At 41.4% G+C, this 22,971-nt stretch overlaps 2 protein-coding genes across 8 annotated transcripts in view; one reads left to right on the top strand and one right to left on the bottom strand.

Annotated features, from left to right (window-relative positions):
* The window catches only part of LOC112315745 (Fc receptor-like protein 1), a 78,762-nt gene that overhangs the window by 12,601 nt on the left and 43,190 nt on the right, over positions 1 to 22,971 (top strand). Inside the window, exons 2-3 of one of the 2 annotated variants that reach the window (XM_053915244.1) lie at positions 544 to 589; positions 1,065 to 1,116. The gene's annotated coding sequence lies outside the window, so the exon portion shown is untranslated. Of the gene's footprint in view, positions 1 to 543; positions 590 to 1,064; positions 1,117 to 15,671; positions 15,718 to 22,971 lie in introns of those variants that run through there. The other variant, XM_053915245.2, reaches the window with a different exon arrangement.
* On the bottom strand, positions 9,071 to 13,381 carry HJV (hemojuvelin BMP co-receptor). Of its 6 annotated transcripts, XM_045181811.3 has the most exons (5): positions 13,207 to 13,380; positions 11,921 to 12,008; positions 11,404 to 11,440; positions 10,409 to 10,547; positions 9,071 to 10,332 (listed from the first exon to the last, which is right to left on the bottom strand). In XM_045181811.3, exon 5 carries the CDS (start codon positions 10,309 to 10,311, stop codon positions 9,709 to 9,711), a length of 603 nt encoding a protein of 200 aa, XP_045037746.1. In that variant the 5' UTR covers positions 10,312 to 10,332; positions 10,409 to 10,547; positions 11,404 to 11,440; positions 11,921 to 12,008; positions 13,207 to 13,380; the 3' UTR covers positions 9,071 to 9,708. The 6 variants fall into 6 exon arrangements, with proteins under 6 accessions (XP_045037746.1, XP_045037750.1, XP_045037738.1 ...); XM_045181815.3 differs by lacking the exon at positions 10,409 to 10,547 and having other exon boundaries at positions 13,207 to 13,381; XM_045181803.3 differs by lacking the exon at positions 10,409 to 10,547 and having other exon boundaries at positions 10,839 to 11,440.

Raw genomic sequence — 22,971 nt, 5'->3', positions numbered from 1 at the left:
TCTTATGTATGTACCCTATATCTCAGCCTAACCTGAGTACTCACTGTTCTCCTAATATATCCTTCTTTCCCTTTGTTTATGTTGTTCTCTGTACCTGGAATGCCTGACCTTCCTCTCATCTCTGCTTTTTGAAATCCTTCCCATTCTTGAGTGGGCAGCCAAATGACTTTTCCCTTAGATAATCTTTCTTGATTCTAAATTCCTTTTTAAAAATTATAGATGTTTATTTACTTTTAGAGAGAGGGTAAGGGAGGAAGAAAGAGAGGGAGATAAACATGGTACAGTCGCTTCTTGCATCCTGCATACACCTAGACTAGGACGGAACCCACAACCCAGGCATGTTCTCCCACCAGGAGTCGAACCAGAGACCCTTCAATTTGCCAGACAATGCCCCACCAACTGAGCCACACTGGTCAGTGCCTCAAACCCCTCATCTTTTGTCTTGGAACCAAATAGGATTTCATTCTTTTTTTGAGTACTCCATAGCACATTGTTTATATTTCTCATATAGAACTTACATGTAAATTTTCTTTTCTCTCTTAGATAATGAATTCTTAGAGAGAGAAGCTATATCCTTTTTTAAATCTTTGTATCCTTTATAGCATCTAGCAGAGTACATTTCATAGAGTAAATATATTATTAAATATAAATTGATTCAATGGGTAGGGGTGTTTCTATGTACTAGATGTGCCTCTAATTCAGGACCTAGTATTCAGGATCAGTGTTAGGGTTTAAAACCGTCAACCTCAGTTCTTTCTACTATACTGTAACATACATAACCGGTTATTCCTCTGAGGCTCTGGTCCAATCATGTATCAGAGTAAGAGTGGCAAGGCCATGAGAGGTGATCATTTGTTTTTCTATGCGGGGAAAATTGGGCTGTGTTGATGTTTATAAGCATGACAAAGAAAGAACATTGCGTGCTTAGCCCAACTTCCCCTTTTCTGAGAAATTATTTCTTTCTTACACAATTCAGTAATCTAGTTGGTTCAGCCTTGCTACCCAGTGTGTAAATAAATGTACTGTTAAAATCCTTAATCCAAGAATTGTCTCAAAAAACAAAGAAGCTTTTCTGAAAATTGGAACTTGACTTAAACTGCTCCTTGAGTGGTGAAGGTGAGTCTTTAATCATGAAAAAAAGAAACAGAGGAAGGAATATTGTTTTCATGACTGAAAGGAAGAAACCACATATTAAAAGTTTTTTAAAATCCAGATTGACATTTAACAACACTTTCTTTGTTAATAACATTTATAGTGTATATAGAGCCTACTATACCTGTGCTATATAAAGATATTGCACAAACATTTGATTCTCATGAGATAGGCTGACAGATATTTTGTACAATGTATATTGTGATTCAGAGAGCTCAAGCAACTTGCCTAAGTTCACACAACTAGGACAAAATTCATGTGATTTATGGTTTAAAGATCTTTCTATTAGAACATCTCTGATTCTTGAAAAAAAAAGTCATCTTTGTAAATCCTTTGGAAAGATTTCTCTGATTCTAATAGCAGATTTAATTGTCACCTTTGTATTCCAACAGCATGTAGGACATCCTTCTTTTAAAAAAATATTTATTGGATGAAACCAAGAAGGAGGCATAGGTAGACACGCTGCGCCTCCTCGCACAATCAAAAGAAGGACAACAACAATTTAAAAACAAAAAACAACCAGAACTGACAGAAAATCGAACCCCACAGAAGTCTGACAACCAAGGAGATAAAGAAGAAACCTTCGTCCAGACTGGTAGGAGGGGCAGAGACGGACAGCCGGGGCAACAGGACTCGTAGCAACGCGGCCGGACCCAGAGACTGGCAGATTGTGGGATGAACGGGGCAGGCAGTGTGACCAGACCACTAGCAGGCCCCGCAGCCCCACATTCGCGCATAGGTAAACAGGGAGGAATGGCGTGGGAGCAAAGCAGACTGCACAACCCAGGGCTCCAGCGCGGGGAAATAAAGCCTCAAACCTCTGACTGAAAATACCCATGGGGGTTGAGGAGGTAGCAGAAGAAACTCCCAGCCTCACAGGAGAGGTTGTTGGAGAGACCCATAGGGGCCTAGAGCATGCACAAGCCCACCCACTCGGGAATCAGCACCAGAAGGGCCCAGTTTGATTGTGTGTAGCGGAGGAAGTGACTGAAATCCAGCAGAGAGTGGAGCAAGTGCCATTGCTCCCTCTCAGCCCCTCCCCCACATACAGTGTCACAGCACAGTGACTAGCGTTACCCCACCCTGGTGTACACCTAAGGCTCTGCCCCTTTATGTAACAGGCGCGTCGAGACCAAAAAAAAGGCCCAAATGAAAGAACAGATCAAAGCCCCAGAAATAATTCAACTAAGCAGCAAACAGATAGCCAACCTACTAGATGCACAATTCAAAACACTGGTAATCAGGAAGCTCACAGAATTGGTTGAATTTGGTTGCAAACTAGATGAAAAAATGAAGGCTATGCTAAGAGAAACAAAGGAAAATGTACAGGGAACCAATAGTGATGGGAAGGAAACTGGGACTCAAATCAACGGTGTGGACCAGAAGGAAGAACGAAACATCCAACTAGAAAAGAATGAAGCAACAAGAATTCAGAAAAATGAGGAGAGGCTTAGGAACCTCCAGGACATCTTGAAACATTCCAACATCCAAATTATAGGGGTGCCAGAAGGAGAAGAAGAAGAACAAAAAATTGAAAACTTATTTGGACAAATAATGAAGGAGAACTTCCCCAGTCTGGCAAAGGAAATAGACTTCCAGGAAGTCCAGGAAGCTCAGAGAGTCCCAAAGAAGCTGGACCCAAGGAGGAACACACCAAGGCACATCATAATTCCATTAGCCAAGATTAAAAAGAAGGAGAGAATCTTAGAAGCAGCAAGGGAAAGGACACAGTTACCTACAAATGAGTTCCCATAAGACTGTCAGCTGATTTCTCCAAAGAGACCTTACAGGCAAGAAGGGGCTGGAAAGAAGTATTCCAAGTCATAAAAGGCAAGGACCTACATCCAAGATTACTCTATCCAGCAAAGCTTTCATTTAGAATGGAAGGGCAGATAAAGTGCTTCTCAGATAAAGTCAAGTTAAAGGAGTTCATCATCACCAAGCCCTTATTATTTGAAACATTAGAGGGATTTATCTAAGAAAAAGAAGATAAAAAATATGAACAGAAAAAATGACAGCAAACTCATGGTTATTAACAACCACACCTAAAACAAAAACAAAAGCAAACTAAGCCAACAACTAGAACAGGAATAGAACCACAGAAATAGAGATCACATGGAGGGTTATCAACAGGGGAGTGGGAGGGGGAGAGAGGAGGGAAAGGTGCAGAGAATAAGTATCATAAATGGTAGGTAGAAAATAGACAGGGGGAGGGTAAGAATAGTATAGGAAATGTAGAAGCCAAAGAACTTATATGTATGACCCATGGACATGAACTATAGCGGGGGAAGGTGGGAGGGAGGGGGTAGGCAGGACGGAGTGGAGTGAAGGGGGGGAATGGGACAACTGTAATAGCATAATCAATAAATATATTTTAAAAATTTATTGATTTTATTTTTTAAAGATTTTATTTATTTTTAGAGAGAGGGGAAGGGAAGGAGAAGGAGAGGGAGAGAAACACCAATGTGTGATTGCTTCTCACATGCCCCATACTGGGGACCTGGCCTGCAACCCAGGCATGTGACCTGACTGGGAATTGAACTGGTGAATCTTTGGTTCACAGGCCTGAACTCAATCCACTGAGCCACACCAGCCAGGGCTATTTATTGATTTTAGAGGGAGAGGAAGGAAGAGAGAGAGAGAGAGCTATAGAGAGAGCTTAAGAGAGAGAGAGAGAGAGAGAGAGAGAGAGAGAGAGAGAGAGAGATTCATTTGTTGTTCCACTTATTTATATATTCATTGGTTGCTTCTTGTATGTGGCCTCACTGGAGATTGAACCTGCAACCTTGGTATATGGGGACAAGGCTCTAACCAACTGAGATACCCAGCCAGGGCTGGACATGGTTCTATAGTTATGCATATTGATCATTTATCTTGTAATTATATTAAGTATTTGACTGTTCCTTCCCACTAAACTGAACTCCCCAAAGTTAACAGCCATGTTTTCTTATGGCCTGGCATGATTTAGATGCTTCAAAAATTCTAAAGAAGCGTTGAAATCAATCCAAAAGATTATTTTACCCTCGTCAGCTAGATAGCCCATTCCATTGCTTGTCCTTCTGGTTTTGGTTTCTTCTCCAAAACTGATGGTGTTTCCCCCTAGCTGTAGGTTTGGTTGTGGTAGATGCAGATCAGCAACCTCTATAAAGAGAAAATAAAACTATGGCAGAACATTTTCTGTTTCAGAGGCTATACTTTTTGCAAAGGGACTTTCAGTTCTTGGCTGGGGTGAGGTGGGTTAAGAGGGCAAAATAAAGAAGCTGATTTTTAAAAAATCTGACAACTAGTTTTTCAGAGGTAGGAGTAGAAGAAAAGTACTATATCAAAGATTGCACAAAACCCTTGATATTAAAATTATTGGTTCTTTGAGCCAATAGCAAAGAATGATTCCAAAATAGCTCATAGTGGAGGCAGAATCTAGTTATCCTATCTGATTTCTTTCAAAGCCCACCTTCCATTCATACAAAAATTTTATCTCAGGAAACATTTAACTAATTTCTTTCTATTAACTCTTGGGAGGATGACTAATAATTTAGTTAGGGAGCAGGCAGAAAAATTAAGGAAAGATCCCTGGCTGGTGTAGCTCTGTGGGTTGAGCGTGGGGTGTGAACCAAAGGGTCACCAGCTCGATTCCCATTCAGGGCACATGCCTGGGTTGTGGTCCAGGTCCCCAGTGGGGGCCACATGAGAGACAACCACACATTGACGTTACTCTCCCTCTCTCAATCCCTCCCTTCCCTTCTCTCTAAAAATAAATAAATAAAATATTTTTAAAAATTAAGGAAGGACTTTTATTTTATACTGTTCTGCCTTCTTTTTCTCCCCTTAGTACTGGTGCAGTTTCTTGGCACCATGGAGATTATCTCTGTTTCCTAAGAAGAAATGTGGGAAAGAACTTGCCATGAGATATATGAGTTGGGGTAGGGAGGGGTTTGGGTGGATCTGGGAAGTGGCTGAGGTGGCCACAAGTTTAAGAAGTTAAGGGGGATCAGTAAATGAGTGGATCAAAAAACTGTGGTACATTTACACAATGGAATACTATGCAGCAGAAAGAAAGAAGTAACTCCTACCCTTCTCAACAGCATGGATGGAACTGGAGAATAATATGTTTAGTGAAATAAGCCAGGCAATGAAAGACCATACGATCTCACCTATAACAGGAACCTAATGAACAAAATGGAAAAAAAAAAAAAAAAGAAAAAAAAAGAGCAAAATAGACCCAGAGGCATGGGAATAAGGAACAGACTGACAGCGACCCCTGAGGGGGATTGGGGGGGAGAAGGGGAAGGATATAATCAATGGAGATGTATTAAGGACCCAAGGACATGAACAACAGGGTGGGGATTGACTGTGGGAATGGGGGGTGGGTGGGGCAAGGGAGAGCAACAGGCAACATTGGGACAACTGTTATAGAACAACAATAAAAAATACAACTTGGTTAAAAAAAAAAGTTAAGGGAGAAAGTTCAGGAATGGGTAAGGTGAAAATACCCTCCCTTTAAAAAAATCAAAATAATGTAACATAATGTAGTTGAAATCATGTAGTATTACTCAAAAACAGCACTCCTCAGGCCTCTCTACTGAATTATCTGTTCCAATTATTTCAGCTTTTTAACCTGTTATTTCATATTTCTAAACTATATGCTTCTTTTATTTCTTAATTTAAAAATATTAGACATAATCTACTTTTTTTGTTATAGTAACTGAAATTTTAAGCATTTTTACATCCTATTTGTATCCCTACCTTCCCTTTCCTGTTACCTCATCCTCCTAATAGAGTTATATCACAATTTTGGCTAAATCAAGTCAGTGTTTACATTATTATCACTGTGTAAATAATATCCATGTGGAGCTAAGTAGGGTATTTTGATTGTTTTATGTCTTGAATAATCCTTTGTTGTGAAGTTATAATTTAAACTATTTACTTTACCATGCACCTGGCTTCAACTTATTTGCAAAATGACAATTCTGCCAAATAATTATTAATATTTTCTCTTAAATGGGCAACATATCAGATAATCTAAAAAATTTTCTTTTTCTGGAGACTTGCCCCATCCCTACTAATTCTTTTTAGTCACCAACGCCACCTGCTGACCATAGGTGGAGTGGAAAGAAAGAATTATGAGGCACAGGTTTGATGTTTTTAAACCAGAAAATGTCCTTTCTCTGGTCTCTGACCTTGAGAATGACAATCTGGAGAAAGGAATGTGGTCCTTATGATAGGAGTTAGAATATAAAATCATTAAATATTCTCTTCCCTTGCCCTGTCATCCTTTTCTTATCTGTGTTTTCCTAGAAAGAAAATCTGTCCCAATATTACTTTCTTTCTATGCTATCTGTGGTCAGTCTAAGCTTTTGTCCGATCCACCAAAGAAAGAAAGAAAGGTGGGTTACCCACTTGTAAAACATTTTACAGCTTTATTGGGTATGCTTTATGTATGATAAACTACACATATTTAAAGTGTATAATTTCATGTTTTTCGACATATGTATACCCATAAAATTGTTGTCACACTCAAGATAATGAACATATTACTCCTAAAAGTTTTGTTGTGCCCTGTTGTAAACCATTCCTCCCTCCCTCGACCCATTCCCAGGCAACCATTCATCTCTTTTCTGTTAGTATATATTGGTTTGTTCTTCCTATAATTTTGTATAAATGGAAGCAAACAGTAGGTACTCCTTTTTGTTGTTGTTGTTTGGCTTCTTCATTCACATCATTATTTTGAAATTCATCATGTTGTGTGGATCAGTAGTTGATTTCATTTTATTGCTTAAGTGTTCTATTGTATAGATTTACCACAATTGGGGTATCTATTCAGTTGTTGATGGACATTTGGCTGGTTTCCAGTTTTTGGTTATTTCAGACAAGATTATTAAGGACATTTGTAGGCAAGACATGTTATTCTCTTGGGTCAATACTGAGGAGTGGAATGTTTCAATTGTATGGTAAGTGTACACTTAGCTTTTAAAGCAACTGCCAAGTTGTTTTACAAAGTGGCTGTACTATGGTATATTCCCACCTGCAGGGTGTGAGAGCTCTACACCTTGCCAACACTTGATATGGTCAATCTTTTATTTTTATTTTTTTTTAGATTTTATTTAATTTTAGGGAGATGGAAAAGGAGGGAGAAAGAGAGGGAGAGAAACATTTCACATATGAGAGGTACATCAATTGGTTGCCTCTCCTATACCCCAGATCGGTGACCTGGCCCACAACCCAGGCATGTGCCCTGACTGGGAATCACACCAGCAAGCTTTTGGTTTGCAGGCTGGCACTCAATCCATTGAGCAACACCAGACAGGGTGGTCAATCTTTTACTTTAACTGTTCTAATGGTGTGTAGTATTTTCTCATTGTGGTTTTAACTTAATTTGCATTTCCATAGTGATTAATCATGTTGACCATCTTTTCATGAGCTTATTTTGAACTACCCCTTTAAAAATACTGCGTTGGTAGTAGGGCTAATCCTAAATTTGGAGAAAGGGAGCAGTGTTACATGACAGGTGTCATAAAAGGATCTTTCATCAGTTGGTTATGAAATTCTTAACTAACTTAAGATTCCCAAACCTCAGGAATAAAGTTACTCTGATGAGTTAAGAGAACCAATATAAGAAGCAGTTTCTATAAGAGAGGCTTTGAGGAAATGGCAGAGTGGCTGTGGTCCCTAGAAGAGGTGAAGAGGAAGGAATAGGAGATGAAGAATTGCAAAAGAAATTTGAAATGGCAGACCAGATGGGACACCCTATCTGGTAAGCACTGGCCAGTGTGTATATGTGTTCTGGGGAAGTATGTTCAGGTGCGTGAGGCTGAGAGAAGATGGAGAACATAAGTGTCAATATATGATTAGATTAGGGACAGGCCCTAGATAATAGAGTAGCTGAAGGGGGAGACTGAGACCAGAAAAAAAATGGGGAAATACTGAATATAAGTTACCTCCTAAGTAGTTTTTGTTCAGAGCAGCACTGTTACTTTAGAACATCCTGGACTAGAATAACTTCTATTCTCAAGTCTCTTCTTCTACAGACTAGATTCCTTCAACTTTGGGCTTCTCCCCCTCTCCCCAGCTCTTCCTTTAGGGTTTCATATGATAGAAGAATAAAGTAGCTTTTGTGGTAGCAGCCACTACCTCAGCTCTCCTTTTCTGCTCAGCTCCATAACCAAAACTTTTAATGGCTCTGTTTCCTTGACAATATATAGTATAGTGGTTAAGAGTTAAGGCTCTAGAGCCAAACTGCTTGGGTTCAGTTTCCGGCTCTACCATTTATTAGCTGTGTGACTGTGGGCAAATTGTTTAATCTTCCTGTACCTCAGTTTCCTTATATAAAAATAGCAATGAGGATATTAACTTCCTTAGGTAGTTGTGAGGATTAAATGAATTAAAAATTTAAAAGTGTTTAAAACATTGGTTGACAGGTTTTAAGCTTTCAATAAATGTTAGCTGTTAATTGAATTTAAACTCCTTGGCTCCACTTTCAAGGTGCTTCATAATCTGGCCTCAGCACATTCCCCTTCTATCCCATTACTTCTTGTCTAATTCATTTGAGTTTTGCTGGTTTCCTCACTGAATCACGAATCTATACATAACTCCAGCTGGATGTCATTGCCTGGAAGGTGGTCCTTAACAATTCAAATCTTCAAAGATCACTTGAAATCCCATCTTCTCTAATACCTCTTATTGTTATTTCTTGAGTTCTCTCCAAACATCTTCCCATCAGAATTTACAGTACCATAGGATATAGTGAATAATTACACACTCATCACTCTTTCATGTGAATCAGTTCTGTTTCCCTAATAGCCTGTAAACTTCCTGAGGGCAAAATAATGTCTGATGATTCTGAGCCCCTTTCAGCGGAGTGACTCTGTTGTCTTACTCATTTTCAAGCATCTGTGAAGAGACTGAAGATAGGAAACGGAAGGAGTGAAGAATTTATAGCTTTAATAGCAGTTTAGTTAGGGTGGGGATGATAGTTTCTTTACTATCTGTGCCATTCTCCAAAGGCAGATTCCTTTCACCTAAGATCCAGACAACCCCCACTTCATTTCTGAACTAAAAAAGCAGAACACATCTTACTCACATACATATTCATCCAATAGACTCTTCTTTTCCCTAATCATTTTTCTTCTTTCCACCTTCCAAGAGAAAATGATTAGAAAATCATTGAATTTATAGGTAATGATCATGTCTTCCTCTTTCAGTTCTGCCTCTTAAAAGTCCCAATCCTTCAGTTTTCTATTGATAATCAGGACCACTATAACCTCTAAGCTTGTTGGGGTGATCTCAGGAGTAGATGGACTGAAACAACTCACTTACTGTAAATGGGACTGGGGAAACTGGTGAAGAGTCCTTAAAGTCTCAAATGCAGAAACCTGGCCCAGAATCCTTATTCTGTGATCATTTCAGCTTTGGACTGCAGCCATATCTGATTCTGGATAAATGCCTTTGTTTCATGTGTATCCCAGTCCCCACTGTTTCCTTCAGTGATTTTTCATGTTCTTCCCTGACAATCTGTATGCCCAATTCATTTTCAAACCAATCAGGGGCTTGCTGGCCTAGTTATTGAATGCAAAGCCACAGAACAAAGAGCCCAGAAAGGAGTGGGGCGGGAAGGGTTGCTGAGGAAAGAGGAGCCCCAGCATCTGAGGGGAAGAGATGCAGCTTTTCTAAGTCTGGCAAGAAGGCTCGAGCATCTTCCAGAGCAGCGTGAGCTGCCACAGTAAAGTTGGGGTCACCGGAAATTAAAACATCAAAGACACAGGAATGAAAGTATGCATCTTCAACTGGCAGCCCTTCCTTGCACAGCTGTCTGGCAGTATCAATGGTTATAGCTCCCCGATGATTGCACTCTGAGTGAGAGAGTCGCTGACTTGGGGGGCACCCTCCAACACAGAGCTGTAAGTCCTGCTCAGCTGAGAAGGCTCTGGCCACATCCTCTGCTACCTTGATGGAGAAGGAGAGCTGCCCAGCTGTCTGACGAATAATTATTGTTGTACCAATATAGGCAGCTTGGATCTCCACATGGCTCCCAGGTTCAGCAGTTCTAATGGACAAACTTGAGCCCCCAGGTCGGGCACCTCCATTGACAGAACCATCTTCAAAGGCTGCAGGAAGATTGTCCACCTCAGCCTGGTAGACCTTCTGATCAATGCATTCCTGCATATTTTTAAATATAATGGTGAGCTGTGAGGGCAAGAAAGAAAACAGTTCATTTTGGGCTCAGGGCACCCTTCCCCCTTCTCCCAGTCAGACCTCTTACATAGTTAGGGATCTGATTCCAGCAGAGATGCAAGGCTTAGCATGGCCCTCACTCCTCAATCCCTTCTCATTATCTTCCAATATTGCCTCCTCCCCGCTCAACTCCTCTCTCTAGTTTTTGGCCTCAATCTCAGCAACTCCTATTGAAGAAAGAAAAGTTTCCCTCTGTAACTCCTCATCCCAGGGCTCCTCAACTCTCTTTTCCCTAACTTTTTTTTCAGTGTTTTCTGACTTGGAGTGAAATTCTCACCAAGGGAAAGTGATTTACGGTAGCAAATATTTGGTAGGAAGGAGTGATTCCAGATAAGGTAGTGGTTGAAGAAAAAAAGGGAATAGGGTTGGGAATTCCATTGCCGAGGAATAGTGGGGATGGGTTGGGAGTGGTACGGTGAAGTAACCATGAGAATCTGTAGGAGCAATTGAGTCCTGACCTTACGGGTGGTGGTGGCGTTGGCCCCCGAAGCCACGGGGGAGCTGGTGGCTTGGACAAAAAGGAAATCATTATCCAGCAGGGGCCAAGCTCCTTGGACACGGCACGTGTGAAAGTGATGGTGGAAGCTGCGCACGTGGGGGTCCCCGAAGGAGGCGCAGTGTAGGAAGCCCGGGGGACGCCCGTGCAGTCGGGAAAACCGACCTTCATAGTCACAGGGGTCTGGGGCTGCAGGACTGGAGGAGCGGGCGGGGCTAGCGCCTGGAAGGGCGGGGCCAGGGGAGCGGACGGGACCCCCGCCGGGAAGAGCTGGCCCCCGGGGCGGGGGAGAGGCCGTGGGGCCCTGGCGTGAGCAGTTGTGTTGGATCATCAGGTCCTCTATGCCGTGCACTGCAGAATGGAAGGCGAGGTCCCCGCGGCAGGTGCGGGCCGTGCGCCGAGTGCACAGCGCATAGGAGCGGAGGGCTCGACAGAGACCGCTGGAGCCCACCCCTCCATCCGGGTCTCCTTCTCGGAGTGCTCCTGGTGAACCCCCGCTTTTAAGGCTCAAGGTGGACGATACATACTCAGCATTGCAGCGTAGGATCTTGCACTGAGAATGAGCTGCAAACATAAGGGAGAGGACTGTAAGATGATCCCCGGATTCCCGCTCAGTCAGAGTATGCTCTCCCAAATCTCGTCAGGGGATTCCAGCTGGTCCTAAAATGACTGATGGCTTCCCCAAGTCCCCAGCCCGCAGTTTTCTAGTCTTGTCTTCACTCAGTTTTGCAAAAATGTTTAAGCACGCCAGATCTCTTCTCCCTGTCCATAGAGGTCATCCCTAGTTCCTTTCCCAAGTTAAATGGGAAATAAAATATACGTGTCTGAGAGTGGGGCAAGTGACCCCTCAACACCCGTCTTTTCTCACTCACATATGCACATGCCCACCCCTAGATAGCAGTCTGTTCTCTAGATTCCCCAAACCCTTCCCTAGCCCTTCCTTACCATATCCACAGAGGAGCAGCAGGAGAGTGAGAGTGCTTAGAGTTGGGGGACTGCTATGGGGGAACCGGGGAGTATGGGACTGGCTTGAATACCCCATACCTATCCAGCCAGGTCCCCCCAGACTGCAGTTCTTTCCAGCTGATGGCTGTCCTACGTAGTGAATTTTGACTGGCCGTCCTGTAAGAGACTGAAAAAAGAAATTTGGTTGGGCGTGGAGAAAGAGAAAAGTTGAAGATGGCTCAGGATGATGTGGAGAGAATCTGGAAAGATCAAGAAAAGGATAAGCAGACTAGAGTTTGGGGAGAATGGGGCTCCTCAAACTATAAGTGTGGCTGTTAAACCTCTGTGCCCTGCTTTTGTGTGCACTTTTTGTCCCTTATGCAATACCTCTAGGTGGGGGGGTGGAAGGAACATTGAGTGGACTCGGTGGGCAGAGTCCACCGTGTTGTCCCATTCTGAGCAACCAAACAGCAGAAATATCCAATAAGAAGGAATTATGGGGACAGATCAGATCCCAGTCATTCCAGTAGGCTCCCTAATAGAATTAGGATCTGAAAAACACTTCAGAAACATACTTTTTATTTGTCTCTCCCCATCAGGAGGGGACATCCTCCAGGGGCCATTCATTTTTTTTTCTTTGTGCCAGAATTTTCAGCAAGAAGGAGAAATGGTAGAATACCCAGCCCCTTAGTATTCAAATGAAAAGGGAATCAATGTCTTTGTTCTATTCTAGAGAGCTGCAATTATAATCCCTCTCTCTCATCAAATAGTGGAATGCAACCTAAGCATGCAAATCAATATTTGCTTGTTATGAGTCAACAGTTCTTGAATAATTCCAAACCTGACTGAAGAATCACTTTTTCCATTAATCTTCCCTTTGCAAATTCAGAAGTTCTTCAGCTTTTGGTGGGGAGAGGACTTGGGGAGGGACTTGCCTCTCTTGGGGTAAGGATGTAATTGAGGGAAATGTCATGCAGAAGGGAGAATAGACTAGAGTTGTGGGGAGAAATCATTTATGATGATGACTGGCCACCATCCTTGGAAGCCCGATGTGAGGGGCACTGCTAAACAGGGACTAATCATGTGAAACTAAACAGATTAGGGGATGCAGGAAACTCCTCCTAAAGAAGGAGGCTGTCTCAGAAATCTTGAGCGAAGAACAAGGTGAGGAGAGAGCTAAAACCGTCAGAGGAGAGTCTGGGAATTAAATTTGAGATGGCCAGGGGCCTGAGGCCAGAAAGAAATCAGACAGGAGAAATGGAGATTGGGGCACTTTAGCATGGAAGAGATCTTAGCTTTTTTGGACAAGAGATATCCAAATTAGACCAAAGTCTAACTTCAATCCAAAGGCTTATTAAAGGGATTGCAATTTCATTTTGACTTACTGTTTCCAGAGGTCAAACATTACTCTGATATCCAGTCTCCAGCCATGACTGCCTACTCTGTTGCTCAGCTCCGGCCAGGGGATCCCCCGTCTCTTTCTCCATGTCTCCCCCAGGTACCCAGACCTGCAGCAATCTCAGTGAGGTCAGCAAGCCAGAGAAGGTCTGGTGTGGGGGGAAGGGGGAGTATATAGCTGGCCAGAGCACTGGACAGCTGAGCGGGGGAGGGAGGTGGCTACTGAGTTGACTGTTTTAAAAATAGCTAAGTCCAAAATTCCAGGAGCTTTGGTGGGGGTAGGGTGTGGGAGTGGGGAGGGTAGGAGGATTAGAAAGAATGTGGAGTATAGGGTGCCAAGTAGGGGATCGGGGGCAGAAATATGACAGGCAAATCAGATATCCAATTTCAGCTTATATGACTCTAGTCACTGCCTACTCCAAGCAGACCTCCAGCATGCTCAATAATGAGCCTCCGGCCTTTAAAAATTAGGGTGGGCAATTGTATACCTCTTGTTCACCACCCTCATCTCTGCTATACTGAATATTACATTTAGTTTCTACAGAACATATCTAGGGAGTAGCTGACTTTAAATAAGGTCCATAGCAGAGGTAGTTCACAGCCCTTCCCCCATCTTTGCAGAGTATTTCAGAAGGACTGAAATAAGCCAGCTGTTCAGAGAAGAAATCTGAGCTCCAGATTGTTTAGGATGAGGGTTTGCTTCAGTCTGTCAGCTCAGATCCTTGCAGCTGTCTATCCCCCTACCACCTCCATTTTCTTTTTAAAAAAAATATATTTTATTGATTATCCTATTACAATTGTCCCATCTACCCCCCTTTATTCCCCTCTGCATTGCACACCCATCCCACCTGCATTCCCCCTCTTTAGTTCATGTCCATGGGTTATACATATAAGTTCTTTGGCTTCTACGTTTCCTATACTATTCTTAATCTCCTCCTGTCTATCTTCTACGTATCATTTATGCTACTTATTCTCTGTACCTTTTCCCCTTCTCCCCCACTCCCACTCTGCTACTGATAACCCTCCATGTGATCTTCATTTCTGTGATTCTGTTCCTGTTCTGGTTGTTTGCTTAGTCTGTTTTTGTTTCTTTAGGTTCGGTTGTTAATAACTGTGAGTTTGTTGTCATTTTAGTGTTCATATTTTTGATTTTCTTTTTCTTAGATAAGTCACTTTAACATTTCATGTAATAAGGGCTGGGTGATGATGAACTCCTTTAACTTGACTTTATCTGAGAAGCATTTTATCTGCCCTTCCATTCTAAATGAAAACTTTGCTGAATAGAGTAATCTTGGATGTAGGTCCTTGCCTTTCATGACTTCAAATACTTCTTTCTAGCCCCTTCTTGCCTATATGGTTTCTTTTGAGAAATCAGCTGATAGCCAAGTGGGAACTCCTTTGTAGGTAACTGTGTCTTTTTCTCTTGCTGCTTTTAAGATTCTCTCCTTATTTTTAATCTTGGGTAATGTAATTATGATGTGCCTTGGCGTATACCTCCTTGGGTCCAACTTCTTTGGGACTCTCTGAGCTTCCTGGACTTATTGAAAATCTATTTTCTTTGCCAGATTGGGGAAGTTCTCCTTCATTATTTGTTCAAATAAATTTTCAATTTCTTGGTCTTCCTCTTCTCCTTCTGGCACCCCTATGATTTGGATGTTGGAATGTTTAAAGATGTCCTGGAGGTTTCTAAGCCTCTCCTCATTCTTTTGAATTCTTCTTTCTTCATTCTGTTCTAGTTGAATGTTTCTTTCTTCCTTCTGCTCCAAACCGTTGATTTGAGTCCTGGTTTCCTTCCCGTCGCTGTTTGTTTCCTGTAGATGTTTCTTTATTTCACATAATGCAACCTTCATTGCTGCCTGGGTCTTTTTTATGCTGTTGGAGTATGCAGTGAGTTCCTGGAACATCCTGATAACCAGTGTTTTGAACTGTGTATCTGACAGGTTGGCTATATCTTCATTGCTTAGTTGTATTTTTTATGGAGCTTTGATCTGTTCTTTCATTCAGGGCATTTTTTTTTTCTCATCTCAGTGCTCCTGTTACATAGTAGGGGCAGAGCCTTACATGTTCACCAGGCTGGGGTAACCCACGTCACTGTGTTGTATGCTGTATGTGCAGGGGTCCAAGAGGGAACAATGCTGATTGTTCAACTCTCTCCTGGTTTTCAGTGACTTCCCCTGAAATTGGGCCCTTTCAGTGTTGATTCCCGGTGGGTGGGTTTGTGCAATCTAGGACCCTGTGGGTCTCTCCAACAAACTCTTCTGTGAGGCTGGGATTTTCTCCTCTTGACCCCTCAACCCCCACAGGTGTTTTCAGTCGGTGGTTTGAGGCTTTATTTCCCCGCTCTGAAACTCTGGGTTGCACGGTCTATCTCATTCCCTAGTTGTTCCTCCTGGTTTATCTGCATGTGAATGTGGGACCACCCAGTCTGCAAGCCACCCCCTCACCCAGTTCTCCAGCCACCACTTTGCCTGCCTCAGTCGTCTAGCCACTACCTTGCGGTGAGTCCTCTCTACCCGGCTGCCTGTCTCTACCCCTCTTACTGGTCTGGATGAATGTTTCTTCTTTAACACCTTGGTTGTCAGACTTCCATACAGTTCGGTTTTCTGTCAGTTCTGGTTGTTTTTTTTTTTTTTTTTTTAAATTAGTTGTTGTCCTTGTTTTGGTTGTGCGAGGAGGCACAATGTGTCTACCTACCCTTCCATCTTGGCCAGAAGTGGAGAATGCCACCTCCATTTTCATTCCCTTAGTTATACAATTTCTCTTCCCTCCCTCTCACCAACACACACGCACACACACACACAAGCAGGTGCTCCTGAGTTGCTGGGGGAGGAGGCTAACGAAGACAAAGAAATGAAGAAAAAAATTTCCCCAGATTCTCTGCACTGAGTTTTTTGCTACAGTTTTAAAAGATATTGAGGGATATTTTGGCCAAAACTTTCTCATTAGAATCTAGAAACTGCCACAGGGCACAGAACTTGCAGTTTGCCTTTTTCTTCTCTAATAATGTGATTTTAAAAAGCACTATTCTAATTGAATAACAATAAAAATTTAAAAAAAGCACATTTCTCAGACGGTTGTTTTTAGAGTTAAACATGTAAAATGGTTAAATAACAATAGTTTTATTTTAAAATACTGTGTTTTAAAAATATTACTACAATAATAATGGCCTTAACTGCCACACTAGATGAGTTTGACTTGATAGAAATGAATGGAGCATTTCATCCAAAAGCTCCAATTTACATATTTATTTCTGTTGTACTTGAAGCATATTCCAAAATAGGTAATGTGCTTGGCTACTAGAGAGCCTCATTAAATTAGCAAAATTTGAAATTATATCAAGTGTATTTGCTGACCCAAATTGTAGGAAACTAGAATCAACTATACGAAAAAAGGAAAATTCAAATATCATTGCCACTACCACAAATTGTGTTCTGAGAAACCTCAAAATTGTAAAGATAATAAGTGAAGAAGCACAACTCAAAAAGAATTCCTCATGCTTTTTTCCCCCACTCATGTACTGATGGGCCCTAAGTCTGACTATAAATCTTGGCTAATGTAAATCTCATTGCGATAGATAGGCATGTTACCAAACAGCACTTTGGGTTCTGTTGACCACTGCTGCCCTCCAGAGGCAAACATTACAGACGCAAAAGTTTGATGTTAAAGGAAAAGGAGGTTTTCTTTATTTGAAAACAGATACTGAAGCCTATCAAGTCACAGCTTTAATGATTTAAGCCTTTCAATTAAGGCTAAACTGTAACACCTGAGTTGTCCTGGCTTTTTCCCTCGTAGTTTCTGTAGTTATCTTGTTTCTATAGGGTTAGTTTACAAACTAAAAACAACACAATATACAAAAACTACACAATTCTGGAAGAATGGCTGGCTTCTGCCTCAGAGCCTGTTCCCTTGAGAACACTGAAAAAAAAAAACAACAAACCTGCCACACTTAGCTAGGACAGCCTGACCCAAGGCTTTGCCTAGAGTTCCTACCCATAGAACATGTCATCCATTGGGAAATGTAGGCAGCTGCAGAACAATCATCAGGCATCCTCAAGGAAGAACAGCCTGAGAGAAAGCCTGAGAGCAGGAGCCTGACAGTGCGAACCTGAGAGAGCCAGCTCTGGTGCCAGAGAGCTCTAGCCAGCACCAGAGCACCCAGCCAGAGAGAGCCAGCCCTCTTATGTCCATTGGCTCTGGGGGCTTTCAGCTTCTCAGACTATCCCTACCTAGATTGCCCACCATTGTCTCAGCAAACTCTTCCTACGGCCCCTCCCTATTTCCCCAATGATCTCAGTTATCTTAATCAGATGTATGTGTATCAGGGGTGAGCATATTTTTTAAATTAGTGTTTTGAGTTTCTTCACATATAATTCCAAATGTGGAAATGTTGGGTGTCTTGCAGCCTGTCTAAGCCAGTCAGGTCACTCGAGACTCAGGCAGATGGAAGAAAAGTCACAGAGCCACTGGTATATATGGCATGCCTTTATTCAAGGGTGGGCGATCCACGCATGCTGCAAGATGTGTCTGTAGCTGGAAGCCCCTAACCCAGGGGTGTCAAACTCATTTTCATTGGGGGGCCACAGCAGCCTCGAGCTTGCCTTCAAAGGGCCAAATGTAATTTTAGGATTGTATAAATGTAACTACTCCCTAACAGTTAATCGAGAGCTGGGCCCTGCCACTGGATAGAAACAAGGTTGTGGGCTGGATAAAACAAGGTGGAGGGCTGGATTCAGACCATGGGCCTTGCATTTGCCACCTGTGCCTTAACCCCTTACATGCTAAAAAGAAACAAAGCTGGCAGAGACTCAGAACAGGTTGTATAACACAGTGAGATTCTGCGCATGTGAGACCTCTCAAGGCCTATGGGATATTTATTGGGTCCACTCTCAAGACTGTGGGAATACTACTTATGTTATTTACCCAGACATCTGAGTGAGGAAGCCAGATGGCCTTTTACCCTACACAGGGTCATTAGGCAATTTCATTTTTAATTATTTGAAGAAACTCCTAGAGGTTTTTATGGTCGGTGCGGTAATTCACATTCCAAAAATAGTGCATGAAGCCCTGGCTGGTGAAGCTCAGTGGACTGATCACCAGCCTGCAAACCAAAGGGTCAATGGTTCTATTCCCAGTCAGGTAACATGTCTGGGTTGCTGACCGGGTCCCTGGTGGGGGACGTGCGACAGGCAGCCACACATTGATGTTTCTCTCCCTCTCTTCCTCTCTCCTTACCCCTCTCTCTAAAAAGAAGTAAATGAAAATCTTTTTAAAAAACAGTACATGAAATCATTTACACAATTCAGTACACCTCAACCATTAAAAAAAGTAGAAGATATCTTTTGTAACAGCATCGATGGATGTAGGGTATATTATGCTAAGTGAAATAAGCCAGTCAGAAAAAGAAAAATACCACATGGATTCATGGATTCATGCATTCATATGTATAATGAACAAAATAAACAACAAAATAAAACAGAGTCAGAGATACTAAATAGAGACTGACAGATGTCGGAAGAGATGGTTTTGAAAGCTCTTCATAAGCAATGAAAAAAGAGACAGAAGAAAAAAAACAACTCATAGACAAATGTATGATGACCAAAGAAAGGAAGCGGGTAGAATAGGGAAAAAATAATCATTGATCGAAAAAGACTTGACTTTGGATAATGAAAACATGATAATGTAGACCAATAATGTCTAATAAAATAGTACACTTGAAAGATTTATTTATTATGCAACATCATCCCTATAAATTCAATACACAATAAATAAATAAAAATTCCTCCACATGTTTCGTTGGTTCTTGTTCTGTAATTCAAAAACCGAAACCTGAGGTAAAATAGCTATTCCCCAAAATACATTATCTTAAAAAAAAAAAAAGCCTGGAACTCTTGAGAATAAGTATCATCATCAGAGAATCAAAGTCAGAAATCTCCAAGGTTAATTCCTACAATTCTGCCACCTTTGAGAAGAGGAGGCGTTTCTCTTCTATCCCACACTGGGCTTCTCAGGCTAATCACTTCTAATCATCCACAGCCACCCTTAAGTGAGAGCAACACTAATCCTCTCAGAAATCCAAATATTGTGGTCTCATGGAGGTCTTCCAGTCCCCCGGGTATTTATTTCCTCTTTTGTGAAATAGAAACAAGCATTTCTATTTCTCAGGTGTGTGTTGAGAATGTTCACTTATCTGCCACTTGGACATAGACTTCTGTGTCATACTGGAGCACATCTTGTGTTAAAGCAAGATCAAAGCTGATAGGTGTAGCCATCACATGAAAATTTTTTCAGCAAAATTCTTTTCATCTGCATGTGATGTGTTGTACTTTATTTCCTCAATAATTGTTGCCAAGCCCCAAGCACACACACAGGAGGGTGTGTGCTTATAAAGAAACTAGGTCTCACCCTTGGTGCAGTATAGACACTGCCCAGAACCCACTACTCCACATCCTCCCTTGGGTTAATCTTATAATTTCAGATCTTTGGCAATATTTTGTGTTTGTGGTGGGAACACGAAGCCCCCAGGTTGCAAATCATTTATTTTGAATTGTTATATATTTTGTCATTTATGTTTAATTGTTATGAAGCTAGTTTATACTTATATTGAGACAGTGTCTTTGGAGGACACTCATTTGGATCTAAAACCTGAGCTGTACTTTATTTGGAAGGTAAACTACTGTCATTGTTATCTGTGTTCTCCATATTTAAGAAGGCATGTCAACATCAACAGGATCGAGACCTCTTTTCTCATTTCAACCTTAAATATAGAGGCACAAACTTTATATGTTTTTTACCTGTGCTTCTTAACTGAACATGAGTATAACTTCTACCATGTGTGATATGCTTGTAGGGAAAATTAAATAAACACATTGAGTGAAAAGATTACTCTATCAAATTTCTGAATTAGAATCTGTGCCACAGAAGTTGATTTTTTGTATTTAGGTAACAGACACCAGCATGAAATGCTCTGCATGCAATGGTGTTACAAGGGCCTACGAGTTGTCAATGTGAAGACTGTGTAACAGATAATTCTGCCACCTTCCCATACTGGGACATTATGCAGAAGCTATGATGATCCTAGAAAAATTCTCCTCATCCACCTTGCTACAGGACCAGAGAAAAGCATTTCTAAAAATATACACAAAGGAAAATGAGAGTTTAACACTACAAATACTATCCATCAATAAGAAAAATCTTAAGTTCTTGTGGACATGCTGTGAAGTTATCAAAACCTGATATTTAAAATGAGGAAGACATCCTTACTTCCACCTAAATGCTGATGAGTTTGTGTGATTGGGGAGGGCGTGTAACTCCATAGTGACAGTAAAGCTTTACGATCCTGGAATGCACATCTTGTGTTAAAGCAAGATCCAAGCTGATAGGTGTAGCCATCACATGAAAATTTTTTCAGCAAAATTCTTTTCATCTGCACGTGATGTGTTGTACTTTATTTCCTCAATAATTGTTGCCAAGCCCCAAGCACACAGGTTTTCTGATAGCACGATGCACGATAAGCACCAAACTGTATATGCCCTCTCTAAGTTCTGAATAACAAAACAAATAGATTTGTCATGACAAACATGAATTCTTCATGCTGTTAAAAGTGATTGTGTTGCTAGGCAATTTCCGGAACTGCAGACAAAGCAAGGAAACAAGAAAAGCTTAGAAAACTATGGTTTTGTTCTGGACTTTTGGGGCAATGCTGTTATTACAGACTATCAATACATCTAAAAAATTCCTTGGAAGTCATAATTGGGCAATTCTCCCCCCTGCCCCACTGAACTCAAACTATACATTTAAAACTTGATCTTTCTTAACCTTGTGTCCATCTGTCTCTCCACACATGTTCTGAAAGCTTGTCAGTTTGGAGGTGAGTTCAAGATGCTGATTCTTTGGTGGTTCATGGTGATGTTGCTTACAATAAGTTCCTTCCTGATTCACTGAGTGTGAAAATGACAATTTCTTTTCCCTAAGAAGGGTTCTCACCTCCAGGGTCCACCAGAAGTGTCCCATATTATCTATGGTACCAAGTTTCCATGTGGAACTAACTATTGTTTACACGACTAGCTATCTAATCACCTATATGGCATTCAATACCATTCAAGATATCCTGGTGCAATGTTTTGTTTGGTGAACACTAGCCACTTTCTCTACAAAAAGTGACTCTGCCCACCTGCAGAGTGTGTGCTGGGGATATCCCCTCATTGCCATGGGCTTTAATATGCTTATATGAAAAAGGAGGTGTTAGTGAATAAGTCTAGTATAACACCAGCCATGACAGGTTACTTATCTGGTGCCTAGTTCTGCAGAAGATATGTCTGGACCTGCTGTCACTGTGTAGGTTTATAAATTTTGACTCACACGTGAGAGGCCATCTGCCTTTTTCTTCATATGCCTGTTGTCATACTGAGTCTGGAAATGCACATTGAAAGCACCCTGTCATGTATTCTGAGATGTCATCCATGGGGTACTGTTTCTTTTCCTATCTGTGGCCACATTAGGGATCTATGAAAGTGGAATGAATCTCTAGGCCAACTCAAGTATTTGGAATAAATTTAGATTAATTTATTTGGATAGAAAGTATGCATAGGATATACCTGCTACCTGCAGGCATGTTCTGATTCATTTAGCATCACTCAGTGAAACAAGTGGACACAACCCTTGGCATTAGTTTTAGTCAAAGTGTCAGTCACCTTAGACATCCTTTGAAGCCTCTTTTTTATATGTCACCGATGGTGTCCTCATAGCCTTCTGTGCATCTGGATGCATTTCCAAATGTTGACCTGAAAGATGGGTCACAAGACCATGTACAAAATTAAGTGACTTTGTATCCATAATAAAGTTTTCATATGTCTACAGAAGATAGCTTTGGAAAGAGAATATACGTGTATATGAGAAGGGTGTGGCATAACCCTGCACTTGGTTTGAGCCAGGCTGAAGGTGTGTTTTTCCCTTCACACTGCAGCCACCTTCACCCTCAAATTTACCATTGCCAACCTGTGCCGTACAGAGAACTTATAGCCAGAATTTGTGAAGTGAGATCCACACAGTTAGCTGTACAAAGACTGATGAGAGCACCCTAATGAGAACACCCCATTTCCTATTATCAGGGTTTTCTTTTTACTGTCTCTGAGTTTAACTTCTACACCATTGGAAGATATGCAGCACTGGTGAGGCAGAGAATTTCACATTCAAACTTGAACCTGCCACTGATAAAAGCTGAGAACTTAAAGTAGAGAACTTGTTGATTTGTATTCTCATTTGTAAGAATGTGATTAAAAAACACTTAACCTGAAAAGGTCATTTTCAAACATTTTAAATAAATGTATTGGTGTGACATTAGTTATTAAAATTATAAAGGTTTTAAGTGTATAATTCCATAATAAGGCATATGTATATTGTGTTTTGTCCACCATCCAAAGTCAAGTCTCCTAATGTTTCCTTTCAAAGTTAAATGTGAGGTGAGTTGTTTTTTTAAAGTAATGTTATTTTAAAATCCTGTATTGTTAGCCATTTAAGAACTCCCCTTGACCAGGTGGTTCAGTTGGTTTAAATGTTGTCCATTGCACCAAAACATTGTAAGTTCAATTTTTGGTCAGGGCACATACTTATGTTGTAGGTTTGATCCCCACTCAAGGTGCCCAGGAAAGACAACTGATTAATGTTTCTCTCTCATATCAATATTTCTCTTCGGGGGGGCCAAGATGGAGGCATAGGTAGACACACTGTGCCTCCTCACACAACCAAAAGAAGGA

Source organism: Desmodus rotundus, chromosome 12 (genome assembly GCF_022682495.2).
Source record: "Desmodus rotundus isolate HL8 chromosome 12, HLdesRot8A.1, whole genome shotgun sequence".
NCBI classification, from domain to species: domain Eukaryota; kingdom Metazoa; phylum Chordata; class Mammalia; order Chiroptera; family Phyllostomidae; genus Desmodus; species Desmodus rotundus.
The sequence above is the reverse complement of the archived record's forward strand: the minus strand, read 5'-3'. Positions and strand labels throughout refer to the sequence as shown.